The sequence below is a fragment of the Bubalus bubalis genome, chromosome 4, assembly GCF_019923935.1.
Source record: "Bubalus bubalis isolate 160015118507 breed Murrah chromosome 4, NDDB_SH_1, whole genome shotgun sequence".
Lineage (NCBI taxonomy): Eukaryota > Metazoa > Chordata > Mammalia > Artiodactyla > Bovidae > Bubalus > Bubalus bubalis.
In genome coordinates this window covers 42,569,617-42,589,991 of record NC_059160.1, presented here as the reverse complement: position 1 = coordinate 42,589,991, position 20,375 = coordinate 42,569,617, and the positions used below count along the sequence as shown (strand labels likewise).

The 20,375-nt window shown below is 36.0% G+C and overlaps 1 protein-coding gene across 9 annotated transcripts in view; it reads right to left on the bottom strand.

The window, feature by feature from the left end:
• FGD4 (FYVE, RhoGEF and PH domain containing 4) overlaps positions 1-20,375 on the bottom strand; it is a 241,934-nt gene that overhangs the window by 7,536 nt on the left and 214,023 nt on the right. For 6 of the 9 annotated variants that reach the window (XM_044941338.2, XM_006055603.4, XM_025283482.3 and 3 more), the window contains 7 exons: positions 18,513-18,543; positions 18,065-18,157; positions 17,627-17,752; positions 14,260-14,400; positions 10,372-10,512; positions 7,622-7,799; positions 3,031-3,970 (listed from right to left, as the gene is read on the bottom strand). In XM_044941338.2, the coding sequence (XP_044797273.2) occupies positions 3,843-3,970; positions 7,622-7,799; positions 10,372-10,512; positions 14,260-14,400; positions 17,627-17,752; positions 18,065-18,157; positions 18,513-18,543 (838 nt within the window). In that variant the 3' untranslated portion in view covers positions 3,031-3,842. Of the gene's footprint in view, positions 1-3,030; positions 3,971-4,025; positions 7,800-10,371; positions 10,513-14,259; positions 14,401-17,626; positions 17,753-18,064; positions 18,158-18,512; positions 18,544-20,375 lie in introns of those variants that run through there. The other 3 variants (XM_044941340.2, XM_044941339.2, XM_006055600.4) reach the window with 2 other exon arrangements.

Here is a 20,375-nt window from a genome sequence, read left to right as displayed (position 1 = left end):
GATTTAAGTAGGAATATGGATGGTTAGGAAGATAAGAGTATGTAGAACCTGTGTTGGTAGACAGCTGGATGCAGTTGTGGGAAACTGCAGGAGTCCTCTGTCAATTAATTTTCTGAGTAAAGTAAGAAGGTCATCAACTGGCTGCATTATGAGGGAGGTGGTGTTGGAGGTATGAGAAAGGGGATACAAAATGGTAATCCAGTAATAAATTTAAAATGAGACCAATCAATATAGTTGTTCATTTTGTTTGGCTACTTGGCTGTAGGCATGGAGAAGACAGAATAGAGTCAACCAGGTTTTGGTTTTGTCAGGCAAGTAAGACAAAGCTAGAGAGGAGGTTGAGTGAATTGAATGCAAAGGAGTGATTACAGTGATTGAATGTTTAAACCAGATAAGGAAGAGAGGACTTCAAGAGCTGAGTGACAGGGCCCTCCCTGGTGGCTCAGTGGTAAAGAATCCACCTGCCAAAGCAGAGGGCACGGGTTTGATCCCTGGTCCTGGAAGATCCCACAAGTCGTGGAACAGTTAAGCTGGTGCACCACAGCTATTGAGCCTGTGCTCTAGAGCTCAGGAACTACAACTACTGAAGCCCACACTCCCTAGAGCCCATGCTCGGCAACAAGAGAAGCTACTTCAATGAGAAGCCCAGGCACTGCAACTGAAGAGTAGCCCCCACTCACTGAAACTAGAGAAAAGCCTTCGCAGCAATGAAGAGCTAGCACAGCCAAAAACAAATTATTTTTTTTTAAAGCGGAGTGACAAATTACTTAATCTCTCTATTCCTGCTTATTTAATATGAAAATGTTAAGAGTGCTGTGTGAGGCTTATGTGGAATAATGTGTGAAATAATGTGTGCAATCACTTTCTCGAGGTTTCTCATCAGGATCACCTGGGGTATTTTTGACACTACTAATGTCCACAGCCCAACCCCCCAAATAGAATTTCTGAGGGTAAGGCCAAGGATGACTTGGTCTAACTACTTTCTAGGTGATTCTACTGTATAGTCAGGACAGCAAACTTCCATGTTACCTTAATGATCTCTATTCATGATACTAACAATTATTTAATGAATGTCTCCTATGAGCCAGGCAACATACTACAGTATTCTCTCATTTAAGTTCCACAACTTTTCAAAGAGTTTGTGCCTAAAATGACAACCAGTAAATGACAGAGCCAGGGATGTCTGGCCAGTTGTCTATGATACAAAGCTTGTTACTCCAAGACTGGTTTAAGGAGCAACAGCATCACCTGAGACCTTGTTAACAAGAACTGCCTTGTCACTGACCTGTTAAATCAGAATCTGTATTTGAATAAGATCTTTAGGCGATTCCTATGTATACTAAAGTTCGAAAAGCCCTCAAACAGGCCACACTAGCTCTCTCCACCATAATTTCTATTCTGGGGTAAGATGGACCCAAACAATTCATATCAATGGGCCAAGGGCAACATTTAGTTTAAGAAATTCTTAAAGGTAATAAATGCCTAAAAAGGATTATTTCTAGAAATATTTTACTTATAACACTGAGAGTCACTTAGGATTCCTTTGAGGGATATCTTTTATTTGTTCAATTAAAGGCCAATAAGGTATGATCCCAATGAACTGTTCCATGAAATGCTATTTTGTATAGTGCTTCATAGTTACTGAATGTCTGTTTCTTATTCCTTGAAATGAACGTGAGTTTGTTACTGGGATTCAGGCAAATTGTCTAAGATCACATAACAGGTAATTGCAGGACTAAGACTCAAACACGGCTCCTTTCTATTTCTGTTTCACAAGATGGAGCACTATGGGGTACAGCAGTCATTTCAAAGAGAACAAAGCAGCGCTGCTTTACCAGTTCCTGGAGGTCTGGCCTTGTAGTTCTTATAGGGAGAAGCCCCTATATCTCTATAACCAGGCAATCCTGGCTTCTGTCACAAACTTTATTCTTGAAACATTTACACAGGGTTTGGTGGGATTGGAGGTCAGAAGGAACATCAGTACCTTATGCAGTAACTTTTTTCTGAATCAACCAAAATTTCTAACAACCAAATCATTGTGTACTGAACATGCATAATCCTAGCTCAAATAACATCTAAGCCTTTAGAATTCATTCAAGGATGTATTTATTTACAGGATACAAGTATTTATTTAATAAGAATTAAAGTGCTTAATTTTACAATGTTTCCAGCTCTCTGACCAAATATACATATTTACACAATATATACACTATCTGCAAGTATTTTACATTCATACAGCTAGAAAAGAAAACTTACTTTTTGTGTACACTTTTTCACATTTGAGTTAACTCTAAAATTTTGCTAACATACCTTTTCAAATTGATCATTCAACAATTCAAAAACCCAGATAGCACTTATTCAAAAATAACAGTCAATTGTCACTCACAAAATGAAATGCTAGTTTGTAAAACAAACAGACAAAATCCCCCAAATTTTATATACAGATATGATTGCTGATGGAGACCTTCCCCAAGTGATACATTCCAACATCCATATAATATGTAATATATAATGCAATTCTGTTATCATAATGGTCCCATAGACTATTATGTCTTTTCCCAAACTTATATATTAATGTATATATATCTCACTCTATGTATTTGGTATTCACTTATTCAAATATGCTACAATATTTCTTGATTTAATTTCTCACTAGTCTACCTAATCTCACTAATTCAATCTATAATGAATTTTAGTAAGGGGTAAACATCATGTAACTCTCGGTGACTCACAATGAGTTAACTATCTTGTAGAAGCCATGTGCTATTTTATTTCAAAAGACAGAAAAGACACTGTTTCCTGCCAAATGTTCAGTCCAAAAAGTAGAAGACAGACCATGACTGACTTTAGAGGGATTTTTTTTTTTATGTCATTAAACAGTGCAGAAAATGGTCCAACAGTATTATTTTTTAAGTCTAAAAGAAAAAGTAATAATATGATTGTTGCTGTTTAGTTGCTAAGTCGTGTCTGATTCTTTGCCACACCATAGGCTACAGTCCATCAGGCTCCTCTGTCCATGGGATTTCCCAGGCAAGAATACTAGAGTGGGTTGCCATTTCCTTCTCCAGGGCATCTTCCTGACCCAGGGATTGAATCCACATCTCCTGCTTAGCAGGTGGATTCTTAACCACTGAGCCACCTGGGAAGCCCAATGACAAGATACTAGTGGTATAAATTTAGAGGTCAAGGTGAAAGGCCCAGGTGCAATAGATCTATGAGTGTGCAATTACATAGATTTGCATCTTATAGTTTATACCCCCCTGCAGTTTAAATAATTTTCATTTATCTTAGATATATTGCTCTGATTTGGAGACCATGGGTCTCTTTCTGTCCACCTTTCTGTCCGTACTTGCTTGTTTCAATTCCTAATCATATTCTTCTCTGCCGTATCAGTAAAGAAAGCAAAGTTATCTTCTCATGACAACATGATTACAGGGCATACATAAGAATAGATTTTACTTAAAATCCATATATATAATTTATGTTAAAATATTTAAGTTAAAAAGAATATTTTCTATAAAAATTTTATTCCTATGGAAAAACAGAATTTGAAATCAACAGTGCTTTTACATATATACCTGTATGCATAAACTCACAGAAAGGGTTTCAAAAGTATATCTGTAGTCTTTATACATCAAACTCCATTTTCTAAATCTGGAGACTCTATAGTAAATAATAGTATTAAAATAAAAAGCAATTTGATTCTACTAAAATTGGATGAAGATGAAAAAGTAACATGATCCACTATAGATGTTCAATATAGCCCTAAGAATAAGAACACATTAGTCACAGATTTCATATTAATATATTCTTAAAGAATATAAAATTTAAGAATGAAGACATTAAGATATTTTTGCTTTTTGAGTTAATTTTAGCTTATATATACCATGTGCTTTTATTCTTAGAGGATCTAACCGGAACATTATGTAATGTAGACAAAATTTTCTATTCTGCAATACAGCAAGAATACCTGCAAAAACAAAAAACAAAACAACAACAAAAACCTTTTGTTCCCTAGAAGTTTATTTGTTCCCATTGTTACCTTTTCCTCAGGATATACTCAGCTCAGAAAGATCATTATCACAGTTATCACAGACAATGAGTTCAGAATAAGAACTTAAGGCTTTGGGTATAACCAAAAATGAGAATTTAGAGGGGGACAAATCCTGTTTCCACAAAGAAGACAATAAAAGTTTTGGTAAGTTTTAAAAATTGGGATTTTTTTTTTCTTTTTAATTTGCGTACATTGGCCAGTAAATATACCAATCTACATTAAGCTTCATGGAAAATGAAATGTAACCTGATGAAGTTGTGCAGATGTGCTTTAACTGATTTTTTTTTTTTAACCATCCAGACCCTTTGCAAAAATAAAAAGGCTTTTGATGGTTACTTGAATCTCAAGAATAATGTTATCCCTTCTCCAAACCCTGCCACATATACTTTCTTTTCCTTAAAATGAGCAATTCGAATTACAGTACCACTCCTAGAAGTTAATTCTCTATATCACTGTGGCTAGGAATGTTCACATTAAAGTTTCAGTATAAAATCCTACCCTGTAAAATTTTATTGCTTGCATACATGATGGCATTATAGATGCCACTGTCACAAAAGTGGGTGGTGGCATTTTTCATTTTTGGGTCCCACTTAAAACCTGAAGATAAGTCTGCACTACATTTCATATTCAATATACCAAATGGTAGACTTTCAATAAAGCAAAACTTATATTTAAAAAACTGGAATGTTTTATAATAAATAGTAGTTTTTATCAAAGAAGTATTTTTTTTAAGACTGAAGGAAAGGCATGTTAAAGAAAAGATGACTTAGAGGAAAATAAAGAATAAGGCCCTTATGGAATGTTGTTTTAATAGTAAAACAATCAATTGCGTTTCTAGGCTCAATTTATTATGACAGCTCAGGTGTCTTCAGAAAGCAGAAGACATTACTCTTATAATCAATTAGGTGCATTTTGAGGTCTTTTGGTTGACTGTTTCTAAATGGCTAAAAGTATTCCTTTGCCTTTCTCCAAGTAAAAGCATCAGTGAAAACAAAGCTGCTTCATTGCTTCTCTTTGTGCCTGACAAAAGAACATGTGGAATGTGAAGACGGTGATTGGATAAGCAGAAATTCTCTTCTGATACTAACATTTCTATTTTTTTGGAAAAAAAATTAAAGATAATGTTAAGAGTATGATAATAAATATTCTCTTTACATGAGTCTTCTTTCAATAATCTACATTAAATAACATCTGATTATTACTGAGCCAAAATTTGAATGTGTTCATGTTACTTCCATTCCAGGAGGACTTATTTGTAGGAAAAATGTAATCTTGTTCTTCAAAATAGTTTTTAAAAATAATTTGACTTGTAAATCTTCTAACTGGCCCTTACATTTCCATTTTTCTATCCTCATTACAAAAGTCACCTTCTCCTGATAATCATTCTACATTTTTACTGCTTCTCTTTTCTTGAGATTAAGAAAATCAAAGAAAGCATCACCTACAGCCATATTATAACCTTCTCAATAATCACCCCTAAACACCACATACACAAATACACCCATGCCTGGCAACTAGAAAAGAGAAACAACGTAAATATTTTAAATTTGTCCTTAATTTAATAGGGCCTAAGAAGCTACCCTTATACTTTTTGGGCTCCAAGTATTTGGCTTAATGTTGATGGTAATGGCTGGTACTCCTTTTTCAGAAGATGGCAATCTAATCATGCCCACTATAATTTAGCTTCTCCTTAGGGATGTGGGGGAAAAAAAGAGATACTGATACTTCAATATTTCTTTAAAAAACAGGGCCTGAATAAAATGTGTGGCAATCTCCAATTCTGAGTGAATCTGATCTACCTTTAAGGTGTAATCCCCAAAGGCTAGTAGGATCACTCTTGTGGATTTCTAGCAGACAGATGAATTTAAAAAATGACAATGTTTGGAACATGATAGAGTAAGTGTAAAACAAGAGAGAGATCTAAGTTTAAGAAAAGGATTAACTTAAATATCCAACAATGTGAGATTTTAATCACAACTACAATGTAATAAAGAACGGCCTTTGTGACAAGGAATCTATTAATATTAAAATTGTTTATTAAAATTCCCCAGAGGATAAAAGGGGGTGAAAATGCTCAAATTTTCATCAATCATATTGTACCCCCCAAAACCTGCCATTAAAATACTATTTTTTCTATATTGTATTTTCCCCCACTGTTCTTTAGTGAGGTGGTTTAAAAAGTTAAGCATAAACTGTCTTAATTACCTATCCTTTACCCTTAATCATAGATTATCACATGTGAATTTTTTTTTCATATCTGACAAAGGAATAAGCCCACACAGTTATCTTAAGTGTTAACTATATATAGTCCTCATTTAACCAAAACTAACAGTCTTAAGGGAAAGGAAAACATAACAATAAGTGTAGTTGCCGTATGTCCCAGTTCTATGTAAGGTCAGGAATCTTATACATGCTGATGTTAACTGCCACAACAATTAGAGGATGGTAAAAGGTAAAATAATCTGTATGACTTGATCATCCCAGTGACCAAAATGCACTTTATCTCAGAGTAATCAAGACTGAAGCATTAATCAAACCCTCATCTTATATTTAACTAGGTATTATTAGCACCTTCAAAGAGAGGCACTGTTTTAAATAGGCACAGAACAAAGAAAAATAGTACTTTAAAAATACTGTTGGAACTCACTAATATATCCCATGCCACATAAATTACAGCTTTTTATTATAAAAATATCAATACCCTTAGATGTTAATCAGTTAAATGTAAATCAGCAAAAACATCTCATAAGTTTAGAACACTGCTCAGTTCCAAGATAAAACATGCTGTATATTTAAAAATAAATTAGAGACAAATATGAACCTAACCTGAAAAGTGTGGATAGTGTGTATATATATATTTGTATTTAATACTATATGTACATAATTGCTATATACTTAAGACATTTTATTCTTAGAAGTATTTCTACAAACACAAGTATTATCTTGAGTACCAACAATGTGTCTTTTTTCTTTTGCTTTAAAAGAATGTACATCATTTATGCAGCTTGTTTAATAAACTAACTTAAATAAGTTAATACAATAGCCTAAATTGTCCCTGTATTGTTGTTTTTCTTTTTTTATTTTTACTGTGGATCTATTTTGGCAACATGGAGGTATATCTTTCAAACTGTTATAAAGCCTGTATGTGTAAGTGAAGACATTAAAGGATTTCTTAAATGAAAGAAGACTTCTCTAGCCTAAAGTGATAGAATTAATTTATACCACTTTTTTCCAAGACAAAAGTACATATTCAAGGAATAGCTCATTAGAAAAATGTTCCACTTTTCACATTATTTCAAACTTTATGGGTAGAATGGCTGTGCACATTAATTTCACTAAGAGTACATAAAAACAGTCCCCAAAAAGATGCATTTATGAGCCTGTAAAATTTTTCAACATAAAGTGCTAAGAGATGAATAAGGAGAGCTGAGAATATCGTGAGCTATAAATCTTGAGACACACCCTACACTGTGGTAGGTCTTGGAACTTGGCATTCTGATTTTCTCTTAGGTTCAAGATGATCGTCCAAAGTGTCTGGATGCTGGCTAGGACATTCTGGCGTCTCACCTGTGACAGCTAAAAGGATGATTTTCAGCCACTTCTGTTTCAGTTCCTCACTGTCTGCAGCAAAGCTGTGCACAGACTTAGACTGGGTCAGTTTGAAACTGTGTGGCAGGTCTGCACTCCTCGGCATGTCGTCCACAACATAGCCCAGGAGTGGAATGGTGGCCTGGGCTCTGACATCCTAAGGGAAAAACATGGTGAGATGTGATCCAGCTCCCACTAACGCTCCTTTCCCACCATCTCTCCACAGACTTGTACTGTGAGCTCTCCATGGAGATGGGAGAGATCATTGCTTAGTACTGTGCCTCTTCATGAGGCCACTGGTAATGTCACCTGCGTGAATTAATGAATAAGCACTAATGCCTAAATCAGCCAGAATTCATTGACCCCACACCTTTCCCTGTGAGGGAGCCCATTCAGCTCTTTATTCAGTGTACAAGAGAAGAAAAGAACAGTAATTTTATTGTACAAAATCAGCAAATGTTAATGATGATTTCATTACCAAACACAGTTCTATTTGGTGTTTAATTCATTCATTCATCAATTTACTTACAGACAGGAAAAACGATGAAATAGAATAAAAAAACAAATAGCCCAATTAAAAAATGGGTAGAAGACCTAAATAGACATTTCTTCAAAGACATATAAATAGCCAAAAGGAACATGAAAAGATGCTCACCATCGCTAATTAGAGAAATGCAAATCAAAACTACAATGAGGTATCATCTTACACTGATCAGAATGGCCACCATCAAAAAGTCTATAAATAATAAATGCTGGAGAGGATGTAGAGAAAAGGGAGACCTCCTACACTATTGGTGGGAATGTAAATTGGTTCAGCCACTATGGAAAACACTGTTGAGGTTCCTTAAAAAACTAAAAACAGAGAAAATGATGTGTTGCAGTTCGTGCAGGTTGCTAAGAGTCAGACATGACTTAGAAACTGAATGAAAATGACAAAAAGCAACTATATAATTCTGCAATCCCACTCCTGAGCATACATCCGGAGAAAACCATAACTCAATAAGACATATGCACCTCAATGTTCAGCGCAGCACTATTTACAATAGTCAAAACATGGAAGCAACCTAAATATCCATCCACAAATGAATGGATAAACAAGATGTGGTATATTTATACACACACATACACAATGGAATATCGCTCAGCCATAAAAAGAATGAAACAATACCATCTGCACCAACTTGGATGGGCATAGAAACTATTATACTAAGTGAAGTAAACCAGAAAAGGAAAGGCAAATATTATATGATATCACTTATGTGTGGGCTCTAAAAGGAAAAAAAGACACAAATGAACTTATTTCCAAAACAGAAAGAGACACAGACACAGAAAAAAAAAATTGGCTTTTTGGTTACCAAAGGGGACAGAGGGGTGGAAGGAGGGATAAATTAGGAGGCTAGGATTAACACACACACACACACTAATATGTATAAAATAGATAACCAACAAGGACCTATTTATAACACAGGGAACTATACTGAATATTATGTAATAACCTATAAGGGAAAAGAATCTAAAAAATATGTATATGGGCTCCCCTGGTGGCTCAGACAGTAAAGAATCTGCCTGCAATGCAGGAGACCTGGGTTCAATCCCTGGGTTGGGAAGATCCCCTGGAGAAGGGTACAGCTACCAGTATTCTTGTCTGGAGAAGTCCAAGGACAGAGGAGCCAGGCAGGCTACATGGGGTTTCAAAGAGTTGGACACGACTGAGGGACTTTCACTTTCACACACACATACACACACAGAGCTATGTCTGAATAGCTGTGCTATACATCTGAAATTTATTCAACGCTGTAAATCATTTATACTTCAATTAAAAAAATACATGTACACATCTTGGCATTTTTAGTCTATTTTGAAAATAAAGTTTCACTAGCCCTTAAAGTAGATACAGGCTAAAATACAACAGGTACATTAAAATTTTCATGTTTCTAAGTGAGTGCACAATTGATTTATGTGTTGTTGGTTTCTAAGCACAATACAATCCATTAATGCCTGCTGTATGCCTGTTGTTCCCAAATTCTTATTTTCGATACATTCACACAAGGTCCCCCCAAATTATTACTGGATAATGATAATCCAAGGTTGATTTAAAGTCACCTTCTTCTCACATTGCTTTCTTTTTCAGGTATCTATCCTTTCAAGGGTTGGAAAAAAGGCTTATTGATATTTCCTATCATTAAAAAGGCTCCTTGCCTTTCCCTCTGATTCAACCTCTTCTTCCCATGCTCTTTACTAATTCAACCCATATTTTCTCAAACCCACTGAACAGGATTGACAGAAGGGGGCAAATGATCCATAGGGAGAAAACATTTTTGGCTATAGAAGGAAATCAGGCTTCCCTGGTGGCTTAGACAGTAAAGAATCTGCCTGCAGTGCAGGAGACCTGGGTTCAATCTCTGGGTCTGGAAGATCCCCTCTCCCTTGGAGAAGGAAATGGCTACCCATTCCAATATTTTTTGCCTGGAGAATCCCATGAACAGAAGAGCCTGGTGGGCTACAGTCCATGGGGTCACAAAGAGTTGGATATGACTGAGCAGCTAAGCAGATATAGAAGGAATCAATCTAAATAAATCTGAATTACAGTTACTTATATTTTTCAATTATAATGAAAAAATAGTGAAACTGTATGAATTCTTTTATTCTATAGAGAAGTAATGGAAAAATTTTAAGTTCAGTGTCCACCTGCCTCCCTCTGTCCCTTCAGAAAGATATAGTTTAGATACCTGGGGGGCACCATACATGTACAGCACGAGAGGGTCTTGTTTGGGGATCACACACCAAGCTTTCTGCCAAGGTTTTGACTTTTCGGTATACTGAAGAAAGCTGCATACCACACTGTTTCCAGATACTTCTGCTGATTCAATCTAGAAAATATAATGCAAAGAAATAGTGAGACAGAGAAATGAACACAAAATAAACCCAGATAGCGAGGTAATTCAACTGAAGGGAATATTCATACATTATAATATATTTACATAAAATGCCTCCTGGGATTGCCCCAAAGAAGGTTCATCTGCAATAGTTATTTAAATATGCATCTAGATCTATGATGAATTAAGTCAATTTTAATTGTATTAGCAGACCTTGAATTACCAGACCACCTGACCTGCCTCTTGAGAACTCTGTATGCAGGTCAGGAAGCAACAGTTAGAACTGGACATGGAACAACAGACTGGTTCCAAATAGGAAAAGGAGTACGTCAAGGCTGTATATTATCACCCTGCTTATTTAACTTATATGCAGAGTACATCATGAGAAACACTGGACTGGAAGAAACACAAGCTGGAATCAAGATTGCCGGGAGAAATATCAATAACCTCAGATATGCAGATGACACCACCCTTACGGCAGAAAGTGAAGAGGAACTAAAAAGCCTCTTGATGAAAGTGAAAGAGGAGAGTGAAAAAGTTGGCTTAAAGCTCAACATTCAGAAAACGAAGATCATGGCATCTGGTCCCATCACTTCCTGGGAAATAGCTGGGGAAACAGTGGAAACAGTGTCAGACTTTATTTTGGGGGGCTCCAAAATCACTGCAGATGGTGACTGCAGCCATGAAATCAAAAGATGCCTACTCCTTGGACGGAAAGTTATAATCAACCTAGATAGCATATTCAAAAGTAGAGACATTACTTTGCCAACAAAGATCCGTCTAGTCAAGGCTATGGTTTTTCCAGTGGTTATGTATGGATGTGAGAGTTGGACTGTGAAGAAAGCTGAGTGCCAAAGAACTGATGCTTTTGAACTGTGGTGTTGGAGAAGACTCTTGAGAGTCCCTTGGACTGCAAGGAGATCCAACCAGTCCATTCTGAAGGAGATCAGCCCTGGGATTTCTTTGGAAGGAACGATGCTAAAGCTGAAACTCCAGTACTTTGGCCACCTCATGCGAAGAGCTGACTCATTGGATAAGACTCTGATGCTGGGAGGGATTGGGGGCAGGAGGAGAAGGGGACGACAGAGGATGAGATGGCTGGATGGCATCACCGACTCAATGTACGTGAGTTTGAGTGAACTCCGGGAGTTGGTGATGGACAGGGAGGCCTGGCGTGCTGCGATTCATGGGGTCGCAAAGAGTCGGAAACGACTGAGCGACTGAACTGAACTGAAACATTTATTGACTACTTACTATGAAGGCACTTTTCTTAGCTTACTACTTGTATCAATTCATGTAACATTCACACCAACACCGAAAAGGTACTGCTTTCATTATCATGAGGTTTAGAGACGAACTACCTCTCCTAAGATTTAGGAAATGGTGTACTAGGATTTGAGTCTGGATCCAGAGCTTGAACTCTTAGCCACAATGCTCTATCAGCGTCACTATTTAAGAATACAATAGCAAAAAGGCAAATGATTACCAGCAATCTCTGCCCTTTACCTGAGATAATTTCAAAGTTATTAAAATTACATTAACTCTTGGTAGAGCCATGTACAGTTTTCTGCTTTGGCTCCTAACACATAAATAACTGGTTAAAAAGGGAACAAAATCCTTTGACTAATGATGGTTTTTATTACATATATTATGGAAAGCAATTAGTTTGCATCTATTTTCTGTTTTTTCTTTTCTATTTTTTGGCCACACTAAAAAAAATGGTCAATGGTTTGCATCTGTTCTCTGCCTTTTTCTTTTCTTTCTATTTGAGGCATGCAGGATCTTAGTTCCCTGACCAGGTATTGAACCTGTGTTCGCTGCAGTGGAAATGCAGTGTCTTAACTACTAGACTGCTAGGGAAATCCCTGCATCTATTTTGTATCTCTCAAATCCAGTGTCATCCACTGAGCAGTGCTGGTGTGCAAACTGTTTTGCTACCAGTTAGAGATAAGCACAAAAAGCAAGAGTAAGCATTTAGAAACTTTTACAGCAATCTGACTTGTGACGATACCTGAGTACATAATTGTGTATTTTACAAAAATATAGCTAAGCAGATGAACATTTAAAATCAATCTGAAGACAAGGAACACTAACTCTGGACTCAAATGAAATGTTACCTATTTTCCCTGACCCCAAGGCATTCCATACTTTGTATTATCATAGTGCAAAAATTTTATACTAAATTATGACTTTTGTTTCTAGGATCTACTGAAGTACGTCTTTCCACCATGCCTTGTCAGAGAAAGTCCACTCTGGTTTGCCATAAAAGCAACACCTATATCCTAGAAGAATACAGAGTTATAGCTTGTGGGACCGTACTTGAACCTCAGTTCAGTTCAGTGGCTCAGTCATGTCCAACTCTTTGCGACCCCATGAATCGCAGCATGCCAGGCCTCCCTGTCCATCACCAACTCCCAGAGTTCACTCAAACTCACGTACATTGAGTCGGTAATGCCATCCAGCCATCTTCTCCTCTGTTGTCCCCTTCTCCTCCTGCCCCCAATTCCTCCCAGCATCAGAGACTCTTCCAATGAGTCAACTCTTCGGATGAGGTGGCTAAAGTACTGGAGTTTCAGCTTTAGCATCATTCCTTCCAAAGAACACCCAGGGCTGATCTCCTGTAGAATGGACTGGTTGGATCTCCTTGCAGTCCAAGGGACTCTCAAGAGTCTTCTCCAATACCACAGTTCAAAAGCATCAATTCTTCGGCGCTCAGCTTTCTTCACACTTTAACCTCAAGTGGACTTTAATGTTTATGATCCTTCTTTAGTTAACAGAAATGATTTTTGTATGTTTATACAGCATAGATGTTTAATAAATACTAAGTGATTCTTAGAATCAATGAATTGTAGACATTCTATAACTTTAGATACATAAGAATTTTGATCACGAGCCTATTCTTCACAGATTTCCAGGCTATCTTGAACTTTCTGTCACCAAGAGCCTTATTATATAATTTATTACTTATGTTGTTAATGTATTTGGGTATAAAACTTATTTCAGATATTAGTTGCATTATAGATCCTAGGTTTGGGAGGTCTGAATATATGTAAAACATTAAATCAAACTCAGTTGTTAAGACATTTCATATTTCAATATAGTTCTCAGATTTCTGTCACTGGCCATTAAATGATGCTTTTAATGCAATAAGCTGGAACAGTTTTTCAGGTAATAAGACTTTAATCTAAATTTTTATATCATACAGTAGTTTTCAAAGCCAATATGATGAAATTGACACTTTCCTCTTAAAAATATACAGATATATTGTAATAAGTTGAGCATTAAAAGAGGTACAATACTCTAATATTTGATTACACCTTCACAAAATCAATACACAATCAGCCCTCTATATCTGTGGATACAGACCCTAAGGATACGAAGCTCTGGCTGTACCACACCACTGAATGGATATAAGAGATTTGAGCATCCATGGATTTTAGTATCTGTGGAGGGGCCTGGAACCAATCCCCCAGAAACCAAGGAAGGTTTACTCTCAAATGCTTGTTGGTTAATCAAGCACTGCCCCTCTTCTTTCTATACAACTAAGCATGATCCCAAGAGTCAGCAACAGAACAAAAGTATAAATCTTGCTTGTCATGGTCCAAATTGTTATACTAAGAGAAATAACAAAATATATTACTTGTATTTTTCAGAGTTAAAAGGAAATTCAATTTATAGTATAAAAAATAAAAAAAGAAAAGAAAAAAATCTGAAAGATATCCAGTATTTAATATTTCATACCTCTAAAATTCCTTTCCTTTTCTTTTCTTCACTGTCTGTGAATCCACTTATTATTTGATAACAGTCTTTACAGACTTTGCTTAATTTACCACCATCATACTCAAGTTGAGCTTTATAATCAGAACACTTCCAACAAACCACCTTAAATTAAGAAAAAATAATAGAGTGAATAACCATATTTATAAAATAAGATTTAAACAGCAGTTATGGGTAATAATAAATGAGAAAAAGCTAAATGCAAAAGGCAAATTTTTTACTAGACTAGTAATATTCCCATGAACATTTGGAATATTTGTCATGGTATTAGAATGTTATTTGTGATGGGCTCTGCTTGCTCATCCTTCTCTTTCTGGCCTCAAAAGGTAGGAAATCTTCAAAGGCTTGGTACAGATTTTCATACTTCATGTGCATGCATGTATACTCAGTCAGGTCTGACTCTCTGCACCCTATGGACTACAGCCTGCCAGGCTCCTCTGGCCATGGGATTTTCCAGGCAAGAACACCGGAGTGGGTTGTCATTTCCTTCTCCAGAGGCTCTTCCTGACCCAAGGATCAAACCTGCCTCTCCTGCGTCTATGTTGGCAGGTGGATTCTTTACTACCGAATTACCTGGGAAGCATACTTTTGGATATTTAATCAATATCCGTCCCAAAGGAATTCATAGTCTTCCTTGCCCTCAGCTTTCTTCTTATTACACTTAGCCCTCCCAACAGTACTCTCTATTGCTCTAAATAACACAGCCTTCTAACCAGTCATGGCAAGTCAGAAACCTAGGAGTCATCCTGACCCCTCTCTTTACCTCACCCCATAGATTCACCTTATAAAGCTCTGCTGATTTTACCTCCTAGACACTTTTTCAATCTGTCATATCTTCCTTGCAACCACCTGAGTCCAAGCTATCAGTGTCCTTGGACCTCATGACTGGTCCTTGTAGCATATTTACTAGAGTCCAGGTGCTGCTCTAAGAGCCCCTTCAAGCTATTTTCCAAATGGAATGAGATACTTACTTCCTTTAAAATGCTAATCTGCTATGTTTCTCTTCTATTTAAATTCCTTTAAAATCTTCCCTTTGCTCTTGGATAACGAGCAAATTTTTAACCATGGCCTATAAAGTCTTGCATGATCTATCCCTTTTATTCTGTCTTCAGTGACACTGACTTCTTATAGTTTCTAAAGTGCTATGCTTCCTTCTCTCTCTCATCTATGCTTCAGTAAGTTAATTCTTGCTCATTCTTCAGATATTTTACTCAAATTTCACTTCCTCAAGGAAGACTCCTCCAAATTCCAGAATATAGCCCATCTCACCACTGTGTTACTAAAGTTTCATGTACTTTTTTCATGTACTGATCACAATTTCTAACCATATACTTGTGTGATTATTTGATTAATGTCTGTCAACCTCACTAGGCTCTAAGCTCTATGAGGAATCATCCTTGTATATTTTGACCCCTATTTATATAATAAATATTTATAGAATGCCAAGGACATTTATAGAATGAATGACTACAATGCAAATGCATGTTACTTCTTAGTGAATGGTATTTCTTTCAAATTATTATAAGGTAATTGTTAAAAAAAAACCAAACCTTGTGGTTTAAAAAAATTATCTCCTTGCTTCTAGAAGCAATTTTCCATTTATAGTAGAAAAACTATATTTGAGAAATATAAATATTAGCAAAACTTTTGGGTTAGATTCACAGAATGTAAAATTCATTGTTTTACAAAATTTACAAAATTCATTCAATTTTACAGAATGTAAAATTATCCATTGTTTTCTTACGATTACAATGAAATTACTCTAGGATTTAAAATTAGACATGTCTGTATCTGCAAATTCATATCAACTAATATTTATTTTCAAATTATGCCATAGAATATTCAAATATATTTTTGTTTATTAAAAATAGTATGTCAATATCTGATATCATTTCAAGTAAACTCAGTGATAAAGTAAAAAGTCTTACCCTGGTGGGGCAGGTGGGGGTAGATATTTGCTATCAATTTGGTTTTGATTATAAATCTGTCTCATTGAGTCAAAACTTGGAAAAAAAGGAAGAATAAATCCGCAGAGTAATTGAGAATAACCTATGAGTACTATCAATAAAAACTGTTGCACAAAAGCATACTAATAATACATTCAATCATGACTCTACAATGCCTACCCTTCTGTCTTTATGTTGCTTTTTAGAAGAAAGTATTAATCTTCAACTTGGTTTACAAGGCCCTCCAAAACCTGCTACTACTTCTCTCCAGCTTCAGTTCATGCTTTGTTTCTTCTCACTCTTCCCATATGCAACAATTCAATTGCTGCAAACCTGTCAGCTGCCTTTTCTGATTTGCGTTGCTGAATTTTGCTAGAGAAACATCACTGTATTAAATGGGCTAGTGTGTCCTTTTAAATTTATAACCATAAACCTCTAAAAGGTAGCCAGCAGGCCATCACTGTTTCTTTGGTAGGCTATTTTTCTTGCCCAGAGACAACTCTCTTTTTCAAATCTCCTGCCCCCTTCTTCCTTTCCCTTTTACTTTTGAATGATGACTCTTTCTCATATTTCAATGAAAATGTAGTAGTATCAGACCTAAATTCCCTCATTTCTCACCAGAAAATCAAAAATGCACCCACAAACAGTAAATAATAAATCAAAGGGCATTTTAAAAAAAAACCCAAAAAACAAAACCACATCTACATTAGCCCTCACCTTTCCCTTCATCCTCTGTTATTTATAGTGGAGAGAAGTTGCCTTCTCCCTATCAAAAGCCTGAACTTCTACTTAAGCTACAGGTTTCATCTCTTATTTTCTCAAAGCTCTTGACTCCTTTGGTTCTTATTTATCTATTTCTTAGATCACTCATTATGCTCCAGCTGCATGACCTTTTGATAGTCTCAAGAATAGATCACGTTCTTTCCTACCAAAGGGCTTTTGATATACAACTCTTACTGCCTTAATGTACTTCCTGCCTTTCTTTTTTATGGTTACCTTACATTTTAGGCATCAGCTTAAATATCAACCCCTCAGACAGGTCTTCATTTTTCTAAGTAAAATTGCTTCCAAATCTTGTTTCATTACCATTATTCTCCATTTTAGCTTCTTGATTTCTTATTGCATTTATAGTCAATTGAAATTCTTGTCTGTTTACTTGATGGATCTATTTTCCCCATTAAAATGTGAGCTCTGTGAAACTGGCTATCATTTTGCTTACCAGTCTTTCCCCTGGACCCAACACAGTCTTTTGCATAAAGTTATCACCAAAATAAGTTTATCAGCTAAGTGATTTATTGCATGATTTCTTTTTATTTTCCAAGATAATGATTTTATAACACTTATATACTGATTAGCAACCTTAATGACCAAGAAATCTCACGTACATGTCCACATGCTCGACAATGATGCCGCCTTCTTGTCAGGGCATTAAAAGACTCCTTGCATTTCATACACATTGTAACTTCATTATCTCGGATCCATTTTGGAGCTCTTTTCCCTAGCTCAGCAGTCTAAAAAGGAAAGAGATTCAATTTTAATGGCAAAAACTGTCATTTCCATCCATCCATTCATTTATTTTAAGAAGCATTTTAACAACATTGTTCATACCATGTCCTGAAACTCAGAATGCAAAAGAAAACAAAGGTTCAAAGAAGTTTAAGCAGCATGAAAAGGCACTCTATTGTATTCATCTAAGAAATGAGATTCTGTCCAAACAGCCAGTTTTGGTGTTGTAAAGGGAAAAAAAATGGATAACAAAATGACTAGATAGATATTCTGCAACTGCAGAAAGAAAAGAACTTAAAGAATTTAATTCAACTTACAGAAACCTCTGAGTGAATCTCATTATCCTTAGCAATTGCATTTCTGAAAGTTTCATGCCTCTGATGGAAAGCATCAATAGTCTCTTGAAGTGCCTAAAATATATACAAAATTCAAACACATATTAAAGTATCACATACAAATTAATTAACCAAATAAATACTTTATTAAACAAATACCTAAGATATAAATCACCTTAAAAATTAAAGGTGATGACTTTAACTTATTCTGATGACTACAATATGTGCATAATACAACAATATATGCACATCTGGGTACACATACAGTTGTTGTTGTTGTTTAGTTGCTAAATCGTGTCTGATTCTTTCTATGACCCGATGGACTATAGCCTGCCAGGCTTCTCTGTCTATGGGATTCTCAGGCAAGAATACTGGAGCAGACATACAGAGGTTACCACAAAACAAAAATGAAAACAGAAATAAGGTTTACCTTGATCCATTCTTCTTTGTCTTGTTCAGAACTAAAACATATAACAACAAAAAATTAAAGTGAAAAAAGAGAACATTAATGAGTTATATCTGGTGCATAAAACTATGATTTTATGTTATTCCAACTTTATGAAAAGTTTGGGAATGTCCAAGAAGGAGTTATAATAAAACTAAAACAGAATCTCTGGCAACTGAACATTTGAATTTATAAACATAATTTTAGACTATCCATTTATTTTGGTACATACGATTTTTGACAGAGAGTTAAGTTGGGCTTCTATTGGTTTAACAACCATCAACTAGTTGTATATATTAGGTATCTGTAGATCTAGCATTATACTAGATATATATAGGCTTGGTCTTCCAATTCACTTTTATGAAAACACATGAGGCTTTGAAAGGCTACAAGTCACAACCCATCTTAGGAAAGATTCTAATTATCCTTGAGAACATAAATGGTCTTTGTAAGGCCTCGGGGAGCTATTTAACATTTCCTTTGATAAGCAATTTAATTTTATTTTGCAAGGAGGCTTCAGTCAACATCACGCCTAATACATTAGAGATAAAGCACAACAAAGATTTAAATGCCTGTGGGAAGGAGATTTCACAGATTAATGAACCCCAGTATTTAATAATGTTCTGGTGGGAAAATAATTTCCCATTTAGTAGACTTTATCTCCAAATTGAGGGATTGTAAAGAATGGGCTCTATTTGTTTGTGTGTATTTGGTAGGCTAGGGCTAAGTTTGAGGCCCAGTCTCAGACTGAATGTCACATGCCTCAGTCCCATAGGTATCACATATGTGAGTCTGGCAGGAGGCTTGCTCCTGTAACACCATCCATCTTTCTCACAAATTTATTACTGAGTATCATGATATGACAGGAATGCTGTTGGAATCTGTGCCTGCTAAATGTTGAAGAGTCTGCTTATTTTTCACATGGGGATCCTTGAACCAAGAACCTTGCTGGGGGCAGGGGCTCCAATCTTACCCCTCAAAAAAGATTTCTCCTAATGCTATGCCCACTCCCACAAAATCAACTCTGTTGCTCCGGAAGCATAGTCATCTGCTAGCTGCTTTTAGCCTTTTAAATGAAAAGTAACTTGACAAGTCTTCAATGTTTTTTGTTTTACTTTCTCAATCATGACAGATTTTTTTTACTCCTTTGTTGATTCATTACTCTATTTTTATAACCATTTGGCAATAGAAAACCACTGATAAAAACTATATAAAATAATTTTGATTCAAAAGCTTATATTCTTTTGAATGTGGAAGGGGAAGCAGAATATAAGAGATCAGTCTTGAGACTGACTTATTTAGTAAGAAAAGCAGTACATTTTTTCCTGTATTTGCTTCAGAAGTGAATTCTCTTTAAATACCATCAAATATATACCCAAATTGAGGTTCCATTCAATCCCTCTGACTTTCTGAGAATTTAAATGTGCCTCTATACTTTTGAGAGGGTCATTATGGACCAGAAGATAAATAATCACATTTCATTCGGATCTTCAAGTCACCAAATAATGATAAATACAACTAATGCAATGAGATTAGGCTGCTGCTGCTGCTAAATCGCTTCAGTCGTGTCCGACTCTGTGAGAACCCAGAGATGGCAGCCCACCAGGCTCTGCCGTCCCTGGGATTCTCCAGGTAAGAACACTGGAGTGGGTTGCCATTTCCTTCTCCAATGCATAAAAGTGAAAAGTGAAAGTGAACTTGCTCAGTCATGTCCGACTCCTCGAAACCCTATGGACTGCAGCCTACCAGGCTCCTCCGTCCATGGGATTTTCCAGGCAAGTGGCTTGCCGTTGCCTTCTCCGCATGAGATTAGGGGAATAAGAAATTTAAGGAAAAATGAATGTGTTT